The sequence below is a fragment of the Acomys minous genome (genome assembly GCF_964271855.1).
Source record: "Acomys minous genome assembly, chromosome: 13".
Taxonomy (NCBI): Eukaryota; Metazoa; Chordata; class Mammalia; order Rodentia; family Muridae; genus Acomys; species Acomys minous.
This window is the reverse complement of record NC_140495.1, coordinates 89,402,489-89,419,425: the sequence shown is the minus strand read 5'-3', so window position 1 is coordinate 89,419,425 and position 16,937 is coordinate 89,402,489. Positions and strand designations below refer to the sequence as shown.

The window sequence follows — 16,937 nt, the reverse complement described above, 5'->3', positions numbered from 1 at the left end:
TCCCAGCCCCATGAATCTCACTTCCAAGGGACCCCAGCCCACCAGCTTCTGGGGCGACTCAGCCAACAGGAGGGCCTGAAGGAGAGGGGAAGGCAAGGGAGGAGCCAGTATTTGCTTCCTGGCTTCCTGCCTGCCTGGCCCAATGCTGTCAGCAGACACAGCTCTTGTCCTGCAGGGCTACTCCTTATTGCACTTTCAACGTAACCAGGACAGCCAAGGCTACTCAGAGAAACCTTGTCTCGGAAAAAGAAGAAGAAGAAGAAGAAGAAGAAGAAGAAGAAGAAGAAGAAGAAGAAGAAGAAGAAGAAGAAGAAGAAGTTGGGCATGGTGGTGCATGCCTTTAATCCTAGCACTTAGGAGGCAGAGGCAGGTGGATCATTGTGAGTTTGAGGCCAGCCTGATCTGAGTCCAGGACAGGCAGGGATATACAGAGAAACTCTGTCTTGAAAAACAAAAACAAACAAACAAACAAAAATTCTATTCTTTATAAATGACTCAATCTTGGATATTCTCTTATACCAATAGAAATATGGACTAAGACACCCCCTTTCCTTGGTCCTCACTTTCCAGGCAATGGTAGCAATCTGTTTTTTCTCTTTGCACTGACAGCCCTGCTAGCAGGATTAGCATTCTATGCTTGCCCACCCTGCAATAGGTATGCACGGAGATGCTCTGTGTGTCTCTCATTAGCATCAGGCTAAGTATGTGTTTCCCTAGACTTGTTTTGGAGGGAGCAGCCCAGTGTCCAACCATAGCTCTTCTGGGAAGTCATTAGCCATGGTGAGTCACGGTGTTGTCTCAAAGATGCTCCTCAGGTCTTCCTCTGGGACAGAGTGGGGCCCATTCTGGAGGATGGAGTGTCTCTGAGGAGCCTTCCTGTGACGCCCAGAGCTCAGCCACTGGCTATGAGACACACTGGAGGGACGGAGGCAGCTGGCAGCTGGAGACATGGACTGCCACCGTCAGGGCTGCAGGGGTTAGTGGGGGCCACAGGAGGGTAAGGCAGGGGTGAGGGTCTGCTGATGGAGAAGGGACTGAGGAGGGTGCATTCCCCGACACTTGGGCCTTTCAAGAGCTCTAATAGCACTCAAACACCTTTCATCTAAATCAGACACATAAAAAAGAAACTATAATGGCAAACATACGCGAGAGTATAAAGTTCAATGAACCGTCACTGAACGGTAAAAAAGGACTTCCACATGGATGCTGTCCACCTTTAACAACCACTGACTCTCCTTTTCAGTTACTCTGAAGCAACATAACCTTTCACTGAGAAATTAATTTCATATGTTTAAAATAAAAGACTTCTTTATTTTTTTTTTAAACGTGTGGTCCAGGAGCTACCTAGTTTGTACAGAGCTTAACTAGCATCTGTAAAGCCCCACTTTCCATCCCCAGCATCACACAAGCCATGTGTGGTAGCGTACGCCCACAACCTAGAACTCCAGAGGCAGCAGGAGGAGAGGTTTAAGGTCATCCTCGGCTCCATGCTCAGTTTGAGGCCAACCTGGGCTACGTGAGTGGAGACCTTTTCACAAAACAAAACCAGGCCACGGAGACGGCTCAACAGGTAAGGTGCCTGACGTCAAACATCGTTGATGACCTGAGTTTGACGCCTGGATCCCACCTGGTAGAAGGGAAACTCCCACACTGTCCTCTGCTGTCCACAAACATGCTGCTGTATTATGTATGGCTCCACACACACATACGTCACACATACACATAACAAGTAAAAGTATTGTTGTTGTTGCTGCTGTTTTAAAGGGACCACACTTACTTGATGTCCCTCTTCTGTCTTTTAACTCACAGGTTTTGCTGTCTCTTCACCACCCACTTCACTCTTCACAGCCCTGGCTGCACCTCATCTGTCCCAAAGGTTCTTGCAATCTGCACTTAAAGCTAAAGGTGTCATCAGAGGCTGTGCCTGAATTGCTTGGTGGTCTGACTTCATCTCTTCTTTTTTTTGTTTTGCTGCTGTTTGGTTGGGTTTTTGTGGGTTTGGTTTTGGTTTTAGCTTTTTTTTTTTTCTGACAGGGTTTTCCTCTGGGTAGCCCTGACTGTTCCTAGACTCAGTTTGCAGACCAGGCTGGCCTCTAACTCACAAAGATCTGCCTGCCTCTGTTTCCTCAAGTGTTGGGATTGCAGGAGGCGTGTGCCACCAAGCCCTGCTCTGTTTGTTTTTCGAGACAAGGGTTTCTCTGTGTAGCTTTGGCTGTCCTGGAACTCACAATGTAGACCAGGCTAACCTCAAACTCAGAGGTCTGCCTGCCTCTGCCTCCCAAAGCCGTGTGCCACCACCACCTGGTTGGATCGCCCTCTGTCTGCACCCCCCTCCCCCCCAACCCCCAAAAGTGTCTCATATTACCCATGATGACATGAACTCACCATGTAGCTGAGACTGGTCTTGTACTCTCTCTTTTTTTTTTTTTTTAAGATTTGTGGGGTTTTGTTGTTGTTGTTGTTGTGTTTTTTTGTTTTTTTTTGTTTTGGTTTTTCAAGGCAGGGTTTCTCTGTGTAGCCTTGGCCATCCTGGACTCCCTTTGTAGACCAGGCTGGCCTCGAACTCACAGAGATCTGCCTGCCTCTGCCTCCCGAGTGCTGGGATTAAAGGCGTGAGCCACCACGCCCGGCTAAGATTTGTTATTTTTATTTTACATATATGAGTGTTTTGACTGCATTTATGTCTGTGTGCCATGCGCATACGGTGCCCCACAAAGCCAGAAGAGGGTGTCAAACCACCTGGAACTGGAGTCACAGATGGTTGGGAGCTGCCATGCGGGTGGGTGCTGGGAATCTAACCCAAGGACAGACAGTACTCTTAACCACTGAGCCATCTCTCCAGCCCCTGGCCTTGAATTCTTGATCTTTCTGTCCCTGTACCACCAGACTCAGGTCTCCTTAACCCAGCCTTCAACACACAGTGGCCTCTGACCCCTGATGACCTCTCCATGGTCTTGAACAGCTTCCACTTCCCCTTTTCCCATTAAGCTCTGGCCGCTCATACATCCTCTTGTGTTTTTCTAACCCCAGGGCCTTTGCTCTTCCCCTCCGTGCCTCTCAACTCTAAAGTCTTCCTGGAGAAGCCAAATCTGATGGCTGGATTTGAAGTAGGTGTCCCAGCCACACCTCATTTGGTCTTGTTTGTGTTCTTGAATCCACCAATTTTGTTTTTGCTTTTGGAGACAGGGTTTCTCTTGTAGTCCTTGCTGTCCTGGACTGGCTTTGTAAACCAGGCTGTCCTCGAACTCTCAGAGATCCACTTGCCTCTGCCTCCCGAGTGCTGGGATCAAAGGCATGCGCCACCACCGCCCGGCTTCAGGAGATAACTCTTAAGTATTTTCAAGTGGAAAAGACAGTAAACTTCAAATCAAATCATTGGCACTGGGCATGGTGGCACACGCCCTTCATCCTAGCACTCGGGAGGCAGAGGCAGGCGGATCTCTGTGAGTTCGAGACCAGCCTGGTCTACAAAGTGAGTCCAGGACAGCCAAGGCTACAGAGAAACCCTGTCTCAAAAAAAAAAAAGTAAGAGTTATCTCCTGGATTGTAGGACACTTCGATCTTATTTGTGGCAGTTTTTCCCCTGGTCAGTGCCTGGCCATAGTAAATGTTTCAATAAACAGGCAGTAATAATGGAGTAAAACAAACAGGTAGAGGAAATTGCCAGATATCTTTCAGCCTGGATCCTAGCCTACCGGCCCTGCTCCCTTCACTCAGATCTCAAGCAAGCTCATTATCCGAAGTCTGTCCCTGCAAGGTGTCTGGAGCGACCTTTCCCATCTCTGACCATCTAATCGTCACTTGAGCATCCACCCCAAGATTTAGCCCAACTCTCAGCCACGCATAACCCCAGAGGAAAACGTCCCTGTTCCTATCAATTTCCCCTCACCTGGCGCCCTCACGTCTCCACCAGCCTCCCATGCCAGCAGCCGGAACCTCATTACCATCCTTCACTCAGCCTTTCTGCCATCTGCCTGCTGCCCTTATGATTATTACATCCTGTGAACACCTCATCCCAATTACATCCCCCCCAACTGGACGGCTTTCCCAGGGGCTTCAGGTATAATCACGGCTGCCTCCAGGGTACCGTGATGAGCTGAGGGCACACTTGCACCAGCAAACGCGGTGCTAGAGAGGTTGTGGCACAGACAGGCTGTCTCTCAAAGTGTGGATCTTAGCTACCGGCACCGGCTTCGCATGGAACTCCTCAGACAGCCTCAAGCCTGATCTCTGATCCACAGAACCAGAAACCCTGTGGAGGGGAGGGGGGGGGGGGAGGGATCAACAATCTGTTTTATTTCTTTATTTATAACTCAAGAATAGATTTGTTTTTATTTTTATATGTAAGAGTGATAAGCTGCCCGCATGAGGGGGGGCCTGAGACTGACCCCCACCCGCAGAACTCATGTCAAAAAGCCTGGGGCTGTGGCATGCCTCTGTAATCCGTGGCATGCTTGAGGAGGCCAGAAGAGGGTGCCAGATCCCCTGGAGCAGGACTTCCAGGTGGTAGCGACCCACCTAAACATGTGGGGTTTAGGAACTGAACCAGGGTCCTCTGCAAGAATATTAAGGTGCTCTTAACCACTGAGCCATCTGTCTGGTCTTCACTTCTGTCATTTGTTATGTTTTGTATCTAGGTGTTCATGTGTGTGGGTGTGCACATATGTATGTATAAGTCAGGAGGCCAGAGGGCAGGGCCAGGTGTCTTCACCAACTGTTATCTGCCTGCACTGCACCCAGCACTTGCCAATTTGGCTAGACTCCGCTGGCCAGCAATCCCTGGGGACCCTCCTGCCTTCGGCTTCCAAGCACTGAGATAATTACTGACGCATGTCACAACCCCTGACTTTTTGACGTGGGTTCTTGGGGGGCCAAACTCAGGTCTCCTTCCTGCTTGCAGCCAGCACTTTACCTGCTGAACCATCTCCCCAGTGTCTATTTTTATTTACTTTTTTGCAGTGCGGGACATTGAACCCAGGGCCTCATGCTTGCTAGGCAAGTGCTCTATGGAGTCCCAGCTCACAGCCATCTGTTTTAAACTGTAAAGCCTCAGATTGGGGTGTGGCTTGGTGGTAGAATATTTGCCTATCATGCATGAGGCCCTGGGTTCAATCCCTGGTGCTGCCAAAGCAAAAAATGAAAATAAAACAAAATAAATAAATAAATAAAAATAAAAGCTTTTCCTGGCTATGACCTAGGGTTGATCACATCACTTCTGGGAACCAGATTCTCCTCTTAGTACAATAGACGGTATTCTGATGGGAGCCTAGTAGCAGCAATTTGGAGAATACTAGGTCATACATCAGTTGTAACCGTGGTGTTTAATAATACTTTTAGTGAGCCCCGCCCCAAAGCCTGAAAGACCTGTGAACAAGAAGCAAAGTCCAAACGGAGGAGCCCCGCCCAGATCAAGTCTAGGTGTGCTCGGGAGTTTACAGCTTTCTTACCACCTATGAGATCATTGGCGCCACCTGCTGGTTTGTCCTGGAAACACATGGGAGCTCTGCCCCAGACACCATTCTATTGGTGAACCCCGACCCTGGAACCCCTGAAGAACACCACACTAGGGGCTGCCAAAGGCACAGAACACAACACAAGACAGATGGTTAATAGCTGCACCAAACAAAAAGTTCAAACTCATTGGCGATGTGAGAGATGCCCTTTAAAAAGAACCCACTGTAACCTTTCATCAGTTAGGCTGGAGTGGGGCTGCGCACAGCAGGAGCAACATGCTCAGGGAGCCTTCAGGTGGAGGCTGCATAGCTGGCCTGTGCCTCAATGAGTGACTGGTCCCCGAACCAGCTACTCTACTTGGGGGCTTTATTGTGATGTTTAGAAGGTCTGGTGGCATGGAGGAAATACTGTCCTCAGGTTCTAGTGGTCACAAAACAGCATAAATATGCACTATTTATCTCTATTTCATATAAAACGTGTTAAGAAACTAGGCGTGATGGCACACACCTTTATAATCCCAGAATTCAGGGAAACAGAGGCAGGTGGATTGCTGTGAGTTTGAGGCCAGCCTGGTCTACAAAGCAAGTCCAGGACAATCAAGGATACACAGAAAAATGTTGTCTGGAGAAACAATCAATCAGTTAATTGATCAGTCAATCAATGTGTTTATGCCAATTGCTAATGGTGTCTCTTTCTTTCTTTTTTAATGACAATATTTGTCCATATGAAGTATTATTTCCTCAGATGATTTTTTTCCCCTAGTTTCTTTCATTCTAACTTTTGATTTTGAACTTTTCTGATCATAGGGAAGTGGCAACATGGGACAAAGTGCCGACGATGTCAGTGGCTTTCCAACTCACACACAATCTCTCCGACGCCTTCCCTCTACCCGCGGTGGGTCAGGATATGGAGATGGCATTTTGGAATACTCTTTTTAAAAGCTCCTCTGATGGGTCTGTTGTGACTTGAACCACTGACTTCTGCCATCTTTGCCCTTCAGTGCAAAACTTTAGTGAGGCTCGACGCTTGGAAAGGGGCGGGGGTTCACTCCAGCCTTTGATGTATTTTAATGCATTTTTTTTTACAGAGGCTTTCTAGGGCTTTCTCTTGATCTGGAATGGAATGATTCCTGTCCAGAAGGCAATTATGGTCTTTGAATGTGTTGGACGCTCTCTCAACAGGGCACACACGTTCAGGGGAGCATCGAGCACAGCCTGTATTCATTAACCCCTTCAGCCTCCACCCACACACTTCCTGGAACACAGTGAGTTCTCCCTGGAGGCACCAACCCTTCTTCTCCTGTCATGCAGCATTTGAGGGACTGTCAATCATAAGTGCGCACCCATCTCTAGCAAAATGACAGCCAATGAGAGTTCTTCTGCTTTTGGATCTGACTATGGGTCCCAGTGACCCAGCTTTCCCGGGTTCCACTGGATGACCGACTGCCCAGTCCCCTTCCTATAGGTTTCCAGTTGGTCACCTTAGTTGACACCAGTGTCTGTTGCTTGTAACCTCAGCATCTTGGTTAATATAAGGGGACTGAGGTGGGTCAGCCTGGGCCTTTGAGGGGTCTGCAGAGTCCAAGATCAGCACCCCAAGGATAGGGGCAGGCAGGAAGAGCACAGTAGGCCTTTGTGGTTTCTGTCCCCACATCCCACTGCCTCTTAACAGGTCATTTGCTCTTCCACGGGGACAGTGCTATTCCAAAGAAGCAGGGACACTAACTAGAGATCAGGGAACTTGACCCAAGAGCCGTAGCCAGCAGCTGTCACTCATCCATTGTAATAGGACTGGAGAGGAGTAATCTGGTTTGAAGGTGGCTTGGGACTACAACTTACAGCTTCCTACATTTACTTTGCCTTGTGTAATTCTGGAGGTCAGACAACAACTGGCAGGGGTCAGTTCTCTCTTCCCACCATGTAGGTTTTGGGGGAATCAAACCCACTACAGCTTAGGTTGACTACAGTCTTAGGTCTCATAGCAAAGACCTTCACCACCTGTGCCAGATAGTTTTACGTCAGCTTGGTCCAAGCTAAAGTTATCTGAAAGGAGGGAACCTCAACTGAGAAAATGCTTCTATAAGATCCAGCTGGTAAGCACTTTCTTAGTTAGTGATTGATGTGGGAAGCCATCCCTGGCCTGGTGGTCCTCAATTCTAAGAAAGCAGGCTGAGCAAGCAAGCATAGGGAGCAAGCCAGTAAGCAGCATCCCTCCATGGCCTCTGCATCAGTTCCTGCCTCCAGGTTCCTGCCCTGTTCCTATTCTGACTTCCTCCAGTGCAGGAGTATAAGCCAAGTAAACCCTCTCCTCCCCAACCTGCTTTTTGGTGATGTTGTTTTGTCGAAGCAATAGAGACCCTAAGTCATCAGCTCATAGTTGCTTTTTAAAAAAAGATTTGTTTGTTTGTTTGTTTATTATGTATACAGTGTTCTGCCTGCACACCAGAAGAGAGCCCCAGATCTCATTATACATGGTTATGAGCCACCATGTAGTTGTTGGGAATTGAACTCAGGACCTCCAGAAGAGGAGCCAGCAGAAGCACTCTTAGCCTCTGAGCCATCTCTCCAGGCCCTCATAGTTGCTTTTATGACATTTTTAAGTAGCCAGGCAAGGCGTGCACCAATGTGGTCAAGGATGACCTTGAACTTTCTAATCCTTCCTGCTGCCTCCAGTTTAGTGGGGTGGGGTTGATGCCAAACCCAGGGCTCTAAGCATGCTAAACAGGCTCTCTACCAACCTGACTATGCCCCCAGGCTTTCTCCTTTATTTTGTTGTTATTATTGTTTGTTTGTTGTTGAAGACAGGGCCTCACTATGTAGCTCTGGCTGGCCTGGAACTACCTGTATAGACCAGGTAGGCCTCAAACTCACAGAGGTCTGTCTGCCTCTTGAGTCCTGGAATCAAAGGCTTACTACATCATGGTGTGTGTGTGTGTGTGTGTGTGTGTGTGTGTGTGTGTGTGTGTATACACTTGGTGTTTGGCCTACATGTATGTCTGTGTGAGGGAGTCTGATCCACTGGAACTTGAGTTACAGATAGTTGTGAACTGCCTTGTGGGTGCTTGGAATCGAACCTGGGTCGTCTGGAAGAGCAGCCAGTGAGTGCTGTTAACCATCGCTCCAGCCCCATGGCTTACTTCTTGATGGCATTCGCTGCCTAGCAGGAAGCACAGAGGGCACAGTAATGGGCAGTTTGTTTGGAATTGTTCCCAGGGAAGTCAGCCAGGGCTAGGGCTGCTCAGGAGAGTGGCGAGTGGGTGTGCAACAACCCCCGTGCTCTCCTAGGGACAGAGGCAAAGCACACGTTTCTCCAGCCCTCTCCACTCCAATCTGGGCCCCTCACCATCCATCTTGGTAAGCGACAGCAAGTGAGCCATCCAGAATCCACGGAGCAGCTGACTGGAGTTCCAAATGGGTGTCGGGTCCCCTGCTTAATTTTATGCGTATAAACTACTTTGCCTACCTGTGAATCTGCATGCACATAACTTGGGTGCCTGGTGCCTGCAGAGGCCAGAAGAGGGCGCCACGCCCCCAACAATTGTTGTTACAGACGGTAGGAAGCCAGGCAGCCAGTGCTCCTAACCATTGGGCTTCCTCTTCAGCCCCAAACAAGCCTTTTGATCTCCTAAGTGCTTGTTAAACCAGACCTGCTACAGTTAGACCCAGATTAGCAGCCTGAAAAGCAAGAATACCATAAGAATCATTTAAAATATCACCGGAAGGCAGGTGTGATGGCGCACACCTGTAATCTCACTGAGGAGATGAAGGCAAGGGAATCCAGAGTTCAAGGTCATCCTCAGCTACATAGTGAGTTTGAGGCTAGCCTAGGCTGCACATGAAAAGCAAACAAAAGGAGAAATCCTGTCTTTTAAAAAAAAAAAAGCAAACAAAAGAAAGCATTGCCTGAAGAAGGAGGCTACAAGTCAGAGGCTGGACCAGAACTACCCTGGGCTCAGCTAAGGAACTAAGGAAGACAACCTAGTTTCTTGGGATCCATATTCTTCTGTAATACTTCCTAAGCACAGGTCAGGACCCGGAGCTTCAGTGTCCCTATCTCAAGTGGGTTTCTTCCCTCTCACTTCTCAGCAGGATCTTGTTTAGAAAAGGCATCCCTGGCTCAGCAGAGGGCAGCAGCGTGAGGATCCCCATAGGGTTCCCAACACCAACATGGGGTTGCATGGTGTGGTGTGTGTGTGAGTGTGTGTGTGTGTGTCTCGGGGGTGGCGGTGGGGGGTGACGGGAGTGGCTGGTTCACAACTGTCTCGAACTGCAGTTGCAGGGGTCAGACTCTGTCTTTTGGCCTGGCAGGTGGGGGTGGGGGGGATCCGCCTCATACGTAGATACCCACACACAGACCCACATAATTAAGTTGAGGTTTAGGAGGGACGGGTTTGAGACGGGGTTTTTCTGTATAGCCTTGGTTGCCCTGGAACTCTGTAAATATCTTTTTTAAACTTTTTAGGGCTGGAGAGATGGCTCAGAGGTTAAGAGTATTGGCTGCTCTTCCAAAGGTCCTGAGTTCAATTCTCAGCAACCACATGGTGGCGCACAACCATCTATAATGAGATCTGGTGCCCTCTTCTGGCCTGCAGGTGTACATGCAGGCAGAGCACTATATACATACATAAATAAATAAATCTTTTAAAAAAACCTTTTTATTGATTTTTTGTGAGTTTCACATCATGCACCCATCTCTCTCATCTCCCTGTTCCTTCATATCCTCTCTTTGCCCTTGCTACCATCATCCCCAATAAAAAACCAAACAATCAAAAACAAAAAACAAAGCCTAGAAGACATCTTATCATAGAAACTGTAGTGTGTCATAGTCCCACTTAACAAAGAGAGAGAAAGACAGCAGGTTGTGATGGCACACGCCTTTAGTCCCAGCACTCAGGGAAGGCAGAAGCAGGAGGTTCCACCTGAGTTTGAGGCCAGCCTGGTCTACAAAATGAGTTCCAGGACAGCCAGGGGCTACACAGAGAAACCCTGTCTTAGGAAGAGGAGGGGGGAGGGGAAGACCGATAAACTTGTTGCCTGGCTGAGGAAATGACTCAGGATGGCTCTTAAGGCTGAGTCTCTAAACCATTTGCATTTCAAAAGATGTCAGACCTTCGCTCTGAAAGTGCAGCACTCCCGACGCAATCTCTGTTGCTAATGAGAGCAGCAAAGGACTCTGGAGGAGCAGAGACTGAACTTTTCTCTTTCGTATTTGTGTCAGAGAAGATCCATGGAGACAAACCCTGTTCCACTGACCACACACTCAGTTTCCTGTTTCCTCACTCAGCACACAACAGCTGCTGACCAGGACCCCTAGGCGCTTAGAGCCCAGACCTCTCCGAGTTGTCTGTTTTGGAGCCAACACACCTGGCAGAGTGGAAATATATTCATTCTCTGTGTCTCTGTATCTGTGTGTGTGTGTGTGTGTGTGTGTGTGTGTGTGTCTGTCTGTCTGTCTGTCTGTCTGTCTGTCTGTCTGTCTGTCTCTCGGAGTGTCTGTCTGTCTCTGTCTCTGTCTCTGTCTCTGTCTCTGTCTCTCTCTCTGATGCTGCCCAGATTGGCTTCAAACTTTATGCGTACCCAAGAAATGACGTGGAACTTCTGATCTAGGATTGTGGGTGTGTGCCATGGACCCCAGTTTTATTCAGCGCTGGGGGCTGAACCCAGAGCTTGCTGGATGCCATGTGAGTTCTCTACCAACTGAACCGCATGCCCAGCCCTACCCTCCGTACCTCAGCTCACTCAGGCCCGCTGTGAAGGCTGCCAGAGGCTCCTAGGAGAAAGCCACTGCTGTGGAGTCAAGGTGGGATGCATCTTTCTTCCAAATTAGGCCTCATCACGCATCCACCAGGGAGGAAGCAGGGACGCTGCAGGTCGGAGTGTCTGTGCTCGGGTTAGGAGCAGGGTTCTGAGGCCCCAGAGACCCCCTTCCGGGTCATAGCTCTCATCTGCCTACTCAAGAAGTCCACCCCCCTGGGGCTTGCAAGCGGGATCAGGAGGTAAAGGCATTTGCACAGAACTCTGGCAACCCGAGTCCATCTCCAGAACCCAGGTAAAGGTGGACAGTGAGAGCCGACTGTGACAGGCCACACCTTTAATCCTAGCCCTTTGGGAACAGAGGCAGGCAGATCTCTGTGAGTTCCAGGCCAGCCTGGTCTACAAAGCAAGTTCTAGGACAGCCAGGGCTACGTAGAGAGACTCTGTTGAAGAAAAAGAGGAAGAAGAAGAACAGGAAGAGGAAGAGGAAGAAGAGGAGGAAGAGGAAGAAGAGGAAGAGGGGAGCGGGGGGACAAGGAGGGGGACAGTGAGAAGTGACTCCACAACGCTGTCCTCTGACCTCCACATACAGCTGGGACATGCACACACGTATATACACATACAACACATTTTTAAAAAAACGTTCCCTCTAATCTCTAGGCAGGAGCCAGACCTACCTATTTTGTGTGTGTGGTGTGTATGTGTGTATGTGCACGTGTGCATACACATGTGGAGGCCAGAGTTCAGTTTTGGGTATCTTCCTCTATCTACCAATTTTCTTTTCTTTTTGAGATAGAATCTCATTGTGTAGCCTTGGCTGGTTTGACACTTGCTGTGTATGTAGATCAGGCTGGACCGTAATTTATAGAACTCAGAGATCTGCTTGCTTCTGTTTCGTGAGTGATGATTAAAGGCTTGCATCACCACACCACGGCTTCCCTTCCCTCCCTGTCATCCTCCCTCCTTCCCTCTCTCTCTCTTGCACCCTCCCTCCCTGCCTCCTTCCTTCCTTCAGGCACTGAGCTTACAGACAGAACCCTTTTGTGTGGGTGATGAGGGTTTGAACTCAGGAGCTCAGGCTTGTGCCATTTGCCTTTACCCACTGAGCCATTTCTCCAGGCCCCAGCCTTAAATCCAGAGTCTGTTGCCTTATGGCTGTTTGGGCTCCTAGCTACAGAAGTGAGAAGCAGCTATTTTTTCCCTCCTTGGGCACCAGGGCACCCGGAGATTGCTGTCAAGCTTTAATGACAACCTTGGCTGTCAGCCCTTTAGTCCTTTTATCAATGCTAAGTGTTGTTGGAAAAGTTCATGTAGAACTGCTGTAATTCATCTGTTTACCTCCCAGAAACCCAGCCTGAGACAGGAAATTTGGTGTGCTTTGCTCTTATAAAGGCTCCTGATGAATACTAGAGTTTTTCCTTTCCTTTTCTTTTCTTTCCTCCTCCTTCTTTTTCTTTTTCTTTTTTTCTTTTTTCTTTTTTTCCTAGAAATGTGTGTGTGTTTTGCTGGGCCTGAGGCATGCCAGGCAGCTGCTTGCCTGCTGAGCTCCAGCCCCGGCTCTGAACGCATTCTTCTTGTTCTTGTCATTCTGTTTTTAGTTCTTAAAAGACCATGCACAGCTCCGAGCACCACAACAGATGGAGGGGAAGCCGCTCAATGGGAACATCCTGGGATCCACCTGTGTGCAGGGATGTGTTTGATTGCTCTACGCCATGACCCCTGACGCCAGAGAAGCAGCACGGGCAATGGGTTCCATCCTGCCTGCACCCAGGTCTCTCCACTTGGCTTTTTGAAGCCATAGCGGAAACAACCCAAGATTTATGGAATGAGCTAGCCTTCAGCCAGTAGAGAGGGACAAGCAGCAGCTACAACTCCTCCTCCTGTAGCCCAGGCTGGCCTTCAACTTGCTATGGAGCTTCTGCCTTGCCAGTGCTGGGATTTCATCTCTTCATTATAGTAAGTCCAGTCTGTGAGCTGCTGAGGCCAGAACCCAGGGCTTCCTGCACATGCACTCTATCAACTTGCTGACTCCCCCAACCCCTCTTTTTCTTTTTGCTGTCTCCCTATGCCTCACCTCAGCTTCCCTGGGACAACTCCCAAATGAGCTCCTTGTCTTAGGAGATGCCTCTGGAACCACAGAATCCAAAGGAAGTGCTAGTGACTGATGGAACATGCCTTTAGATGATAGATAGTCGGTAATAGAACTATGCACTTTTGCATGCATTCAATCTGCTTTTTAATACTCACTCAACGTGTTCATAATATAGACTCACAGAACGTAATCAATCCGCTGGAGATGATGAGCACATTTCCATGTCAATAAACACAGTCCTAAACATGATCTGTCTTCCTTCCGCTCCCCTCTCTCTGTGCTAGGGACTGAAAACACACACACACACACACACACACACACACACACACACACACACACACACACACAGCCTTGCTCTTGTTCCATCTAGCCCCACTTCCAGCCCCTAAGTGCCTTTTTTAATGTACGTCACTTCGGATGTGCCTTATCTTTCACTTAATTTATTTAGTTTTTCCAGTGTCTAAGTGACCACACTCATACTCGGGTCTTTGGAGGGGTGTGGAATGGCTCCCTCTGCAAAGCACCCGAGCCATGTTCTCTCAAACGTTCACTCCGCGTTCGGTGATTTTCTCTGGCATACTAAGAGGCCAGTATTTCATTTGAGCGGTTTAGTGGATTTCAGAAATTATCTTCTCGTCGTTTTTGAAAGTCAGGACATGTGCCCATCTTTGGGACTTTTTTTTTTTTCTTCCCCTTTTATTTTCTTTCGTTCGTTGTAATTTCCTCTACAGCAATGATCAGATCTGCAACTGCCTCTAGGTCCCTGAGATGCCATGTGGAGGTTTTGAAGGGGGAGCTCACTGCAGGTGGCCCAGGGCTTTCTGTCCACCGTACCCTCTGCGGTTCAGGTCTTCTGTTCAGCTCACTCAGAAGTAAAATTATTTGTCCCCTGCCCCGAAGCCCCTGACCCTGAGGAGGTAGTCTCTTCCCAGTGCTCTCCGCTCTGTCTCTGCTCACTGGGGTTCAGCATTTTGCTAAGCATCCTTCATACAGACCCTACCAACCTCCCAGTTTCATTCCATGCTGCACACTCCTCCCGCATCTCTTGTGTGTGTGTGTGTGTGTGTGTGTGTGTGTGTGTGTGTGTGTGTGCATGTGTGGTTTTCAAACCCTAGCTCACTGGAAAGTTGCCAATGCACCTCACAAGGGTTCCTATTAAACCCCCCTCTTGTATTCCCGATGGTGCCCCTTGCAATTACTTGCTGGGATCCCAGGGCTTTCTACAGCTCTCACTTTACTGCTCTGAAGCTGTTCAATACGACTTGTCTTATTTTCCCCCCTGCGAGGCCCTATTGCACGTACGTTCCTCTGTTCCCCGGCTAGGTAGCCATCGATACAGAAAGGCTCAGACATCACCTCAGAGACACCCAGCAAGCCAGTGGATCACCAGCCTCTAAATCTAAATCTAGCCCCCTTTGTTCACAGGGATGGGAGAAGGGTCTGGATCCTCAGCTGTTACTGCTGAAAGCTGAAGGCTAACGCTTGGGCTAGCATTCCTTCCATGTCTGAGTGTAGGTCCCTTCTTAGAGGAATCATGGAAGTCACCCTCTCAGATTCCAGTCCTTCCCGGCCCAGCAAGCCAGCTAAGTTGGCAACAGTTCTTTGCTGCTAACACTTAAAGTATCCTCACCTGGTCACAAAAGAGCCTCCGTGTACAGATTAGAGATGGTGTGCACCACACCTCTTCACACACACACACACCCACAGCCCCTGGACACAGAGGCACAGCCCCCCCCATCACTCTATCACTCACACACCCCACAGTCCCTGAACACAGAGGCACCCCTCTATCATTATCTTTCTGTGTCTCTCTCAGTGTCTCTGTTTCTCTATCTGTCTCTTTCTCTGTGTGTCTCTCTCTCACACACACATACACAAGTCACTCCCCCATCCCAAGCCCATGAATATGGAAGCACCCTCAGATCCCTCTCTGTCCCTCTCTGAGGGTCTTTGCATCTTTGTGTGTGTATGTGTTTGTGTGTCTCTCTGTCTCTGTCTCTCTCTCACACACACACAGGGTCAGTGTCTCTTTCTTTTCCCTACCTGCTCCCACCCTCGCTTCTATAGCCCACCTCAACTTGACCCCCCTCCTCACCCTGACCCCCTCCCTCCCACCCTAATGGTACTCACCTTCCATACTGTCTGCTCCGGGACACTCTTCAGTGGAGGCAGGCTGAGGGTGGGTGGGCTGGGACAGAGAGGAGTACCGGGTCTGGGTGGCCTATCCTCGTCTCGCTTCGGGCAGGGGGCGCTCAGTCCCTGGGGTCTGGGGTGCAGCGCCCTGGCAGCACCGTGGTCCGCCGCCGGATTCGGCTGCCCGCCCCGCGCATCCCTGGCCGGAGGGAAGGAGGGGGCTGGCGCGGCGCCGTCTCCATGGCACCCGGCACACCTGTGAGGCCGAGCGAGGGCGCCCCGTACACCTCCCCCGCAAACTCTCCCCAGGACCTCGCACCCTCCAAAGTGCGGACGGAGCCCGCTGCAGCCCTGTAGGACACACACTAGCCTCCGTCCCTACTCTTCATGTGGCTCTAACCCAGCCTAGCCCGCACTCACACACCATGATAGCCAGGGCTGTCCCTCATTAAGAGGCTAAGAGGTCGTTGTCACTACATACAAGGGACTTCCCCCGCCCCCTTCCCCAAGAGAGAGAAGCCGATGAGCTCGCCCCTGTAAACAGTGAACAGGACAAGATGTCTGATGGATGACCTAGGCTTCTGAATCAAGCAGACCAGGCACTCACCAGAGATGTGCGTGTTGGCAAGTGTCATATCTGCAATGAGCCTGAGTTTGTGCCTATGGGAAGTGGTTGTACATTTCTGCACAGCATATAGTAGATACTTAATTAATGTACCCCTTGCTGGACTGGAGAATGCCACCCTGGCCATCCCCAGGCCCTATCAGACAGTCAGAAGACAACACTTCACATCTGCTGTGCAAATGAAGATCCCTCCCCTTGGTGCCCCCCTCCCCGTTCTCAGCCAATGAGAGCCAGTGGACAGACCACTCCCTCCTTTATCAGCAGTCCAGGTTTTGTTCTCTTTTGTGACTTCTGAAATACCTAGAGACCAGCACTTTCACCTTAGGACCACGTGGGGGAACTTGAAGTACCTGCAATAAACTGGGAGTGGTGGTACACACCTTTTGTTGTTGTTGTTTGTTTTTGTTTTTGTTTTTTGAGACAGGGTCTCTCTATGTAGCCTTAGCTGTCCTGGACTGGCTTTGTAGACCAGGCTGGCCTCGAACACACAGCGATCCGCCTGCCTCTGCCTCCTGAGTGGTACACACCTTCTTAAATGCCAGCACTCAGCCCTGCAGTGGTGGCACATATAATCCCAGCACTTATCGGCAGAGGCAGGAGGATCTCCAAGTTCGAAGCCAGCCTGGTCTACACAGCAAGTTCTAGGCCATCCAGGGCTACAAAGCAAACCCTGTCTCTGAAAACAAAAGATGGTCTGACCTGTACTTCACTCACCACAAGAACACCCTTGATTCTCCAAAATGGTGACTGTCACTGTGCCCCATACCTGTTAACATCTCCTTGAGGCTTCCGGGTACCAGTTGACATAAACCTGACAACCTTTTTATGACCCTATCCTGTCCACTTCTCCAACTCTAATCCTGCTTCTCCCTCCCACCAC

General features: G+C 49.6%; 1 protein-coding gene across 1 annotated transcript in view; it reads right to left on the bottom strand.

Moving 5' to 3' along the window:
* NPFFR1 (neuropeptide FF receptor 1) overlaps positions 1 to 15,458 on the bottom strand; it is a 34,025-nt gene extending 18,567 nt beyond the window's left edge. The window contains exon 1 of the mRNA XM_084754692.1: positions 15,430 to 15,458. Within this exon, the coding sequence (XP_084610818.1) occupies positions 15,430 to 15,436 (7 nt within the window). The 5' untranslated portion in view covers positions 15,437 to 15,458. The remainder of the gene's footprint in view (positions 1 to 15,429) is intronic.
* Positions 15,459 to 16,937: the final 1,479 nt, after the last annotated feature.